Source organism: Natrix helvetica (genome assembly GCF_964273705.1).
Source record: "Natrix helvetica genome assembly, chromosome: 8".
In the NCBI taxonomy this organism is placed as follows: Eukaryota; Metazoa; Chordata; class Lepidosauria; order Squamata; family Natricidae; genus Natrix; species Natrix helvetica.
The window spans coordinates 25837434-25847598 of record NC_138559.1 but is presented as its reverse complement, the minus strand read 5'-3'; the positions used below and the strand labels follow the sequence as shown (position 1 = coordinate 25847598).

The 10165-nt window shown below is 49.2% G+C and overlaps 1 protein-coding gene across 1 annotated transcript in view; it reads right to left on the bottom strand.

Annotated features, from left to right (window-relative positions):
* MCAM (melanoma cell adhesion molecule) overlaps nt 1-10165 on the bottom strand; it is a 33015-nt gene that overhangs the window by 12263 nt on the left and 10587 nt on the right. Inside the window, exons 2-5 of the mRNA XM_081960719.1 lie at nt 4453-4583; nt 1303-1513; nt 1091-1161; nt 139-226 (exon numbers count right to left, since the gene is read on the bottom strand). Coding sequence (XP_081816845.1) covers nt 139-226; nt 1091-1161; nt 1303-1513; nt 4453-4583 — 501 coding nt within the window. The remainder of the gene's footprint in view (nt 1-138; nt 227-1090; nt 1162-1302; nt 1514-4452; nt 4584-10165) is intronic.

The window sequence follows — 10165 nt, the reverse complement described above, 5'->3', positions numbered from 1 at the left end:
TTTCAGTTTCTTCCTTTTTTCCTCCTTCCCTCCTTCCTTCCTTTCTCCCTCCCTCCCTCCTCTTTCTCACTTCCTTCGTTCCTTCCCCAGGCTCCGTCTCTGAGATGACCTTTGGAGAACATCAACAGGAGGACATACCTTTCTCTTTGGGGTGCAGGACTTCCCTGTTCTTGTACCATATGATGCTTGGAGCCGGGTAGCCGTTGCGGGCAGTACAGGTTGCTATCTGAAGAATAGAATCGTTGACAAGATCAGCCCTTGCAGTTCTTTAGGGGTGAAGAGCTCAGATATTAATATGGGCTCAGGGATCAAATGCCAAGTTGGAGATAGATATGTCCTTTAGAGAGCTAAAGGAGGAAAGGTTGGGCAAAGGCACCTTTGGCAACCATCATCTAAGGCAGGGATGGCCAACAACTTCAAGATTTGTGGACTTCAATTACCAGAGTTGAAGCCCACAGTTCTTGAAGTTGCCAAGGTTGGACATTCCTGATCTAAAGGATTTGATTTCTATACAGCTTGTACAGACTATATCTGTGACGACGAATCTATGCACGTGTGCCACAAGTGGCGTGCAGGGCCCTATTTGCGGGCACGCCAGCTGTCACCCCAGCCCAGCTCCACCATGCGCGCCTCCCACTAGCCAGCTGGTCTCTGCTGCACATGCACGGGGCACATGCGGGGGATGCAAGCGTGCATGCACAGGGGATGCATGCACAGAATGTGTGTACTCGCATTGCATTTGGGGGGGGGGGGGGGTTCGCAGCACTCCCATGCCCTGAAAGCTTCCCGGTTTTCCCCATCCAGTTGAAAGTTCAAGATCCTTCCCCCACACCCACAAGTCCATTTCATGGTCCAATCTCCCACTGCCACGATGATTCCACCTATCCAGTTCTGGCCAGGTGCAGAGACAAAGGATGACCTTGGCTTTCTAGAAAGAATGTTGTTATGGCTGCATATTATCTAACTCCATACAATCCCCCCTCCCATTTTCCCACCATAGAAAAGGCATAGTGGAATAATAGAAAGTGTGGCAGGCCAAAGATCCAAAGGAAAAGATGGCTGCAGGCCTGACACCCACAGCGATCCCTACCTCTTGAGGAGTGGGTTCAGCGGCTCGAAATCCATCTTTCACCAGCTGAACCTCAGGTAGTTCTGGAGCTTCTGGAAGAGAAGAGGACCAAGAGGGAGTTCAGGCTGTGCGGCTGAAGGAAGGTGCTTTCTATCGCTTGGACCTTCCTTGCAAATCCCCCACCCAGCCCCTCAAACGTGACATATGGATCAGGTGGGGCTGGAGCCACTCACTCGAGACCTGCAGCTTGGTCTGGTTCTCGCTGACGCCGAGGCTGCCGAGCCCCACTTGACAGATGTAGTTCTTGGCATCTTGCACAGTGACCTTCTTGATGACGAGGGAGAAATCCTTGGCGATGTTCAGCCGGTCTCTATATTGGTCTTCTGCCCAGTCTTCTTTGTCTTGGATCAAGGAGATGATTTTTTTCCGTGCCATTTTTTCCCCCTGAAAAGTCCGAGAAAGAGGGTGAGCAAGAGAAAGGGGAGAAGTTCAGGACAAAGAAGAACTCACAGAGGGTCCATAGAGGATGGGCAAAACCATCAAGACACCAGCCACCATGATGTTCTGACCTAGGCTTCACCGAATCACGAAGCAGATTCCTTGTCCTGACAAAATCCCCTTTTTATTCAGCTCATGTGAATTCCTCTCATCCAGCAAAATCCCGGCAAACAGTCTTTCAAGGGTGAATTTGCAACCACAAACCTTATCAGGCTTGGAAAGCTGCCAGGCCGATATCTTCCAAACGGAACGCTGTACAAGAAAATACTTGGCAAAGGAGTCTCTGAGAATCACGAACAAATCTTCACACTAATTAAGCGAATGAATTGTCTCCTGCAAACTCCCCTCCCCTTTCGCTCCTCTTTATTCCCTATGGGAGGGGCCATTCAGCATCCACCTGTGCCTTTACTCCCAAGTCAGCCCTTGTTCCATAGCTGTTCCCTTCTTCTGGCAGGTCTGCGCATGTGCACACCGGGTACAGGCTCCAGCTGTTCTTGTGCCCCACTGAAATCCAACTCTGAAGGCAGCTGATGACAGTCGGACGGCCCTGTCTCCATCTCTGCCTCCGACACAGAGCCCTCATCAGAGCCTTCCCCCGATTCCAAGACTGGCCCATGTTCCTCCCCAACCTCCTCACTGTCTGAATCTGCCACCAGCTCTGCTGGCCACTGTAGGCCACAACCCACGGGAAATCTTAAGCTGAGTCTGATTTTTATGGGCACCAACTATGGTTGCTGCATCTGGATCATATCCTGTAGGTACCTCTGGAGGTGGACCATTTTAGGCCGCCTCCTGTTCTCCTGGGGGGACTGTCTTCTCCACCTGCAGACCAGAATCAAGACCTGAGGTCCATCCAATGATGGTTGGGAAGAATTACACTTGTTGCATCCAAGCCAAGATTGAATGACTGAGAAAAACGCATGAGCATCAGCACCATTCATGGTTGGAGATATGGGCCACCCCAAGGTGAATTGGTTGCATTTTCCCAAGCCAAGCCAGATGTCGTCGCTGGGAAATTGACACGTAATTTACGGAGATTGCAGCATCCTGGGACCTTGCGTTCATCACTGGCAACCTTCTGACAAGCGAAGCCAAGCCAAGAAGGAAAGTTGGACTCACTTAACAACCTTATGATTTACTTAAGAACAGCAGTGATTCCCTTAGCAACTGGGGCAAAAGGTTTGCAAAATCGTGCGTGATTCATTTAACAACTGCCTCAGCTTAACAACCCAAGTTCTGGTTCCAATGGTGCTCATAAGTTGAGAACTACCAGTAATTCAGTGGTGGGATTCAAATTTTTTTACTTCCGGTTCTGTGGGTGTGGCTTAGTGGGTGTGGCATGGCTTGGTGGGCGTGGCAGGGCAAGGATACTGCAAATTCTCCATTTCCTCCCAATCAGCTGGGACTCGGGAGGCAGAGAATAGATGGGGGCAGGGCCAGCCAGAAGTGGTATTTACCAGTTCTCTGAAGTACTCAAAATTTCCGCTATCGGTTCTCCAGAACTGGTCAGAACCGGCTGAATCTCTGCTGTAATTGCATTCCACTTGAACAATACGCTAATCCCTAAACTGCATTATAACCCAGAACAATTTTATTTTAAAGAACATATTTTATTTTACCCTTAACATATTTATTTTTACCTTTTGGGGGAAGGCAGCTTGCATAACAAATCAAATTGAGCATAATTGAAACTTCTGTAAAACTAGGAGTAAGAATTTTCCTCCAGAGGAATTTTAAATAAATCGTCATACGGGGGCAGTGTTCAACTTCTTGATGCAAGAAGCCGTTTTTTCTACAAGCCAGCCTGTCCTTAAAATGGATCAATTCCCACTATTTTTATTTTAAATGAACAATTTAGAACAGCTAAGAAGTTGTCCCTTTTTTATTCCTCTGCTTGCCGCTTCCAGAATTATTATTATTAGCAGTGGTATTTTTAAAAAAAACGTGTATGCTGCCCAACTCTGAGTGATCCTGGGCTGCTCACAACCATTAAAGAAATGACAATAAAATCAATAAAAACCAAAGATAAAAATACTTCATCTTTGAAATACTTTATCTTAAAAGTAAAGGTAAAGGTCCCCTTGCACATATGTACTAGTCGTTCCAGACTCTAGGAGGCGGTGCTAATCTCCGTTTCAAAGCCAAAGAGCCAGCGCTGTGCGAAGACGTCTCCGTGGTCATGTGGCTGGCATGACTATTTATGTATTTATCCATCTAATAATTTTAATTGTTTTTATGTATGATGTTTTTGATATGGACTGTACACCGCCCCGAGTCCCTTTTGGGAGAGGGGGCGGTCTAGAAGTGCTAATTAAATTAAATTAAATTAAAAGACTAAATGCCGAAGGTGAACAGAATGCTGTTCCCTTCCCACCAAAGGTGGTTCCTATTTTTTCTACTTGCATTTTTTACGTGCTTTCGAACTGCTGGGTTGGCAGAAGCTGGGACAAGTAACGGGAGCTCACTCCGTTATGCGGCGCTAGGGATTCGAACCGCCGACCTTTCCGATCGACAAGCTCAGCGTCTTAGCCACTGAGCCACCGTGTCCCTATTTTAAAAGAAGAAAAAAACTTCGAAGCAACCAAAACCTCTTTATTTCTGGAACCAACATGGTGCCAAGCCCATTTTACAGCTCCAGAAAAGATTTGCAAAAGTTAGGATCGTGAAAGAGCCCAAGGAAAAACACGGAAAGTCGTGATAACAAAAAGAATAAACCCACAGGAACAGGAGGCGCAGGGATGAGACAGCACAGCTGCCCCAGAGCCCTGCGTTACTCCGAAGCTTTCATAGATGTCCACCTTTGGTGGAACCCCACGGAAGCCAACATTTCTTCAGCCTCTGACCCCCCCCCCCGGCAAAAAAGCTAGAAAATTTTTGGGACTTACAGAAAACCAGTTGATGTAAGCGTAGCTGCTGTTCTCTGGGAGAGAGAACTCACAGTTAATTACAACCGTCTCCCCAATTTCGGCTTCTACCACATCTGGCATGGAAACTTCGACATTTGCTTCTGCATCTCCTGGAGGGTTAAAAAAAAAAAGGGGGGGGGAAACAGAATTAAGGGCTTCAGTCCGGGGTGGGATTGAAAACATTTAGCAAACAGTTATTATCTGCCCAGTTGATGGGTGGGCTTGGCCATGGGGGCGTGGCCTACTCAGCCTCCTGTACCCTGGCAGGGGAAGGGTATTTTCACCCTTTGCAGGCTGCGGAAGCTTTCCTCAAGCCTCCGGGAAGGTGAAAACGGCCTCCCCCAGGCTCCGGAGGCAGGAAACAGACCCATTTCTGGACTTCCGGGAGGCCCGTTTCTTGTCCTCCCAGAGCCTCCACGTGGGCCCTGCACCAGGGGTGGGCTCCTGCCAGTTCTAACCTCTTCTATAGAAGAGGTTCCACGAATCTACCGTGCCGTTTAGAACCGGTTCCAGCTCCCTCCCCCCGCCTGTCCACACATCATCAAGATGAAGAGCGAGAGGAGGAATTCTGGGAGTTGAAGTCCACAAGTCTTAAAGCTGTCAAGTTTGAACACCCCTGGGGTTTTTTTTTCTTAAGGGAAAAAAAGGGTGCCAGGGTTTTGTAACTTGACAGCTTTAAGACTTGTGTGCTTCAAATGCCAGAGTTTCTGACCCAACATTTTGGTTGCTAAGCAAGAGCGTTGTTAAGTGAGTTTCACCACATTTTACAAGTTGACCACTCCCACCCAGTCTCATGGCTGGCAAGCCACTCCCACTCGGTCACATGGCTGGCAAGCCACTCCCACAAAGCAGGCCACACCTACAGAAGAGGTTCTAAAATTTTTTGAAACCCACGCCTGCCCTGCCCTTACCTGGCATGATGAACAGGCCGCGTGGAGACTCCTGGGAGGGGGGCAGGGCCAGCCAGTGCTTCCAACTAACGGTACAGCGAACCAGATGCAAAATTAGCATCCAGTTCACCTGATCCAGTCCAAACCGGCTGAATCCCACCCCTGGCTACAGTCATATCTATCTAGCTTCCCCCAGTATCTGGCCCCATGCCTACCCTATGAGGAAAATCAATTCTATAGGCAGATTGGAACCAAACAGCCAGTCCTTGATTTATGACGGTCGCTTAGGAACCTTGTGAACTGGTCACAGACCTCCTGTGAGCAAAAGCAATCTTTGGGAGGAATGGAAGCGTCTTAACCAGATATAAATATAGCAGGGCTACATGCTAACTGGCGCAACCTTGAAATCTTCCGTTCTCAGTCCGTTTTATCACAACTGCCATGGCAACATAACCGAAAGGTTCCTTTTCAAGACAACAACTCCTCCTTGAGGGTAGTAACAGTAGACGGGCAGGGGAAATAACTTGAGGTTTGCTAATTAGAAGTATTCGTGCTTATGTCATCTACTATCTTGGCATAAGTGCGATTTCTCCTCCTTTCCCAAAATGTATAAATATGAACGCACCCTTTTGTGTTGTAGGAATCCTTCTCGGAGTTTTCTAGAAGGAAATTCCTCCAGGGAGCACCAAATAAATAACGATCAATCCGTCAGAACAGAGCTGGAAGGGACCTTCTGAAGGTCCCACCAAAGCATCATCCCAACTTTGGTTGCCCAAAGGATTTCACACGCCCTTTGGCCAACCTCTTTTCATCGGTCCCGAGTTTGATCATCAAATTCTCTCCAAAACGGAGTCCTCTTATGCTCTCTTCCCCCTTTTTTAAAGGGTAGCAGTTGCCATTCTCTCCAGAGCAGCCCAGAGAAGGTCATTCCCATCAACGTCAAAACCAGCAAACTTCCCACAGCTCTATGCAAAGGAGCAGGTGCAAAGCTGGGGATGACTATCCAGGACAAAAAACCATTCTTGTTCGAGAGAGACGCCTCTCCCTGGCAGCTCTACCCAACTATTTTGTGTGGCCTACAATCCTTTCCCCTCCCATTTGGACAGGAACCCATGCCTTTGCTGAACATCTGCTGGGTTTCCAAGGCATTCACCAGGTGGGCGTGATTTATGCACTTGGCAGGTGGGGATTCAGTTGCATCATGGAAGGGGATAGCCCTTAGATTTATACACTGCTTCCCAGTGCTTTCCCACCCTCTCTAAGATGTTTACAGAATCAGCACATTGCCCCCAGCAATCTGGGTGCTCATTTTACCCACCTTCCCACTTAGCAATAGTACTTAGATTTATATACCACTTCATAGTGCTTTTACAGCCCTCTCTAAGTGGTTAACAGAGTCAGCCTCTTGCCCCCAACAATCTGGGTCCTCATTTTACGGACCTCAGAAAGATGGAAGGCTGAGTCAAGCTTGAGTGGGTGTGGGGAGGGCAAGATCTTGAACTTTCAACTGGGTGGGGAAAACCAGGAAGCTTTCAGGTTCAAGTTTTCCCAGATGTGCCAACAAGGCTCTCTTAATCAATTGGAACTTTGAGGACTCTTTGGCCTTGGACTCTGATTTAATTTTGGATGCTATTTAGGACCCTGACAAGGAGAGGATTGAGAATCCCACTGATCCCATCTCCTCCCCAAAAAAGGAGCAGCTGCCATGAAGGACTAGCAAGCCCATAATGAGATCCCCATGAACGAGGACCAAGCTATGAATTAGGCAGAGGTGGAGAACTCTCTGGGTTGCAAGTTAAATATGACCAGCCAGCCAAGATGGACTACCAAGTAGGTGGCCTGGAGCACCTGATTCCCGCAGAAGGTGGTACAACTTCACTCCCTTGGCTGATCAAGAAAAAGCAAAAAGAAGCCAGACTTGGTTCGTCTTTGATGGGAAGCTAGCAGGAAGTCTTCATTTTTCCCCTTCCTTCTCAATTGGCTTGGTGGTAGCCAACTGGGGGAAGAATTGGGGGAACACGGGCAATGATTTAGTGGCTCCTTGAACGGCTTCTTCTCTGGTAGCCCAGAACAAAGCTTTTGTCTCTTCCCAAATCAAATCAACCTCCTTCCCAGCTGGACATCACCAGGGAGAACCCCAGAGGCAGCACAGATGACCTTCAGCACTGAGCAAATGTGGAACATGATGAGGCGTGACGTTTCCATGCAACCGGCCTTACGAAGAAGCCCGACTGGCTGAGGTGAACAAGCTTCAGCAGTTTGTTGTCTTTATTTATTTGCTCTGGTTTGTGTGCTGTTCCTCGGTAGAGACTCTGGGCCTCAACATTGTAAGAAGGGGGCATGGGAAGAGAGAAGAGAGGGAGGGATGGAAGGAGACACGGAGGGAGGGAGGGAGGGAAGAAGAGAGAGAGAAAGAGGGAAGGAGATAGAGGGAGGGAAGATGGGGAGAGAGAGGAGGAGGGAGAGGAGGAGAGAAAGGGAGAGATGGAAGGAGAGAGGGAGGGAAGGAAGAAGAGGGAGAGGAGGAGGGAGGGAAGGAGAGAGAGGGAAGGATAAAGGGAGGGAGGGGAGAGAGGGAGGGAGGGAAGGAAGGAGAGATGGAAGGAGGGATGGAGAGTTGGGAGAGAGGTAAGAAGAGAGAGGGAGGGAAGGAGAGGGGGAGGGATGAAAGGAGAGAGGAAAGGAGAGGGGGAGGGATGGAAGGAGAGAGGGAAGGAGAGGGATGGAAGGAGAGAGAGGGGGAAGAAGAGATGGAGGGAGGGAGGGAGAGAAAGAGAGACAGAGAGTCAGGAAGGGAAGCATTAATTAAGATGTGTGGATGGAGCTGGACACCATTAGAAAAAAAAAGAGCTGAGTAAACAATCCAGATAGCCGTCTAGATAACTTCCCCCTCCACCCACCCCGTTTGATGAGTCCTCAAAAGATCTCCATGGGTGAAGCCAGGGCTGCTCACTGATGGGTCGGTGGCTGAGGTTCTTTCCAGCTCCATGCCAATTAATGGAGTCGCTGGCCGCAGTCCAGGGGAGAAGTAATGGGCTTCCATCGATCCGGTGTTAGGGCAGGGCCTTGGGGGAGGCTGGTAAGCCTTGGTCCCGGGGAAGAAAACAAGCTTCAGGGCATAAAACAGCCAATGCTGGACCTCTGGAAGGTGGTCCTTGGGAGCCCCAGTTCATTCCAGACCATGAAGGTGTCACAGGTTCATGTGCTGTAGGATGGACCATCCTTGAAGGTTCTGCAGCTCAGCCAAAAGAGTGGATGGGGAACTCCAAGAGTGCCATCTAAAGGGCTGCCCTCATTCCAGAGCCAATGAAGTTGGGATAATCACCACCAAGGAAAGCCTGATGTGGATTTGGGACCAACCAGCAGAGTGGAGAGAAAACAGCTTTAGGAGACTCGCAAAAGATGGATGGACGTGTTCTGATCAAGGATTCCCGAGAGCAGGAAACAAACTCCTGGTCCTGACAAAAAACCCTTTTATTAATTGACTGTGAATTCTGCTCATTCACATCCAGCAAAGTCTTTCGAGGGAGGATTTACAGTCACAGACCTTCTCTGGCTTGGAGAGCTGCCAAGCCGATATCTGCAAAACTTGGCCAGGAGTCACAGAGAGTCACAAACCAATGAAGCGAACTAATGTTCTCCTGCAAACTCCACTCCCCTTTCGCTCCTCTTTTATTTCCTCTGGGAGGGGCCATACTCCCAAGTTGACCCCTGTTCTTTAACTGTTCCCTTCATCTGGCAACTCTGTGCATGCACACACTGGAAACAGGCTCCAGCTGTTCTTCTGCCCCACTGATGTCTGACTCTAAAGGCAGCTGATAACTGTCAGAAGGCCCTGGCCCCCTCTCTGCCTCCAACACAGAGCCCTCATTAGAGCCTTCCCCAGACTCCAGGACTGGCCCATCTTCCTCCCCAACCTCCTCACTGTCCGAATCTGCTGCCAGCTCCACAGGCCACTGGTGGGCCATAACAGGATGCCTCAGTTGATGGTGCAGAAGTTGGCATTCAGCTGATGTCGAGAAAACCAACCTGAGATGGGGGGAAATTCTTGTAGGATCCTACCCAAAATGAGCCAATGCATCACTCCTTCCATTGCAATTCAAATCAATAGTCCCTCACTTGCATGTTGAAAAACTCAATCATTTGAACTCACCAGAATTGCAAAGTCCCATTACCTCCTCCTGCTTGAAAGTTATAGCGGCTCCATGATACAAATGTAGGAAACAAAGCTGATTATCCTTCAAGTCCAAAGCAGAGTTAGATTGAACAATCCAGTTTTGAGATTTAACCACTTTCTCAGAGCAAGTTTTGGTTGGGAAAACAGGCAGAAAGGCGAAGGTTTTGCAGTCGGGAGGACCACACTTGGTTGTGTCCTCTCGCTGTCCAGACTGGCCTGCTGGATGACTTCCGGCCTGCACAACCAGCTCATGCGCCAGGAATGTCCAACACGTGCCACTGGGCACAAGTCAGAAAGCCAATCTTTTGTTCTTCTGCTGTTCCAAAGCTGGCACAAGGCTGGCGGCTGGCACGTCAGAGCAGCTGTTGCCAACACTCTTGCGGAAGCAGGGGGTGTCCAGAGGAGAGATGGGCCAGTTGGCAAAACAGAGGGGCAGCCAGCCTGAAGTGAGGGAGGGCAGACCCACAGACAAAAGGAGCTTTGCTGCTGGAGGGATTTCTGATTTTGGAAGGCCCGCTTCCTTCTGACGGAATCAGCCCTTGGGCATTTCCCATCAGGCTGGGAGCAAAGTTTAGAAGCAAATTTCCACCTTCCTGCAGAAAAATAGGGGCAGCCCCCCGCCACC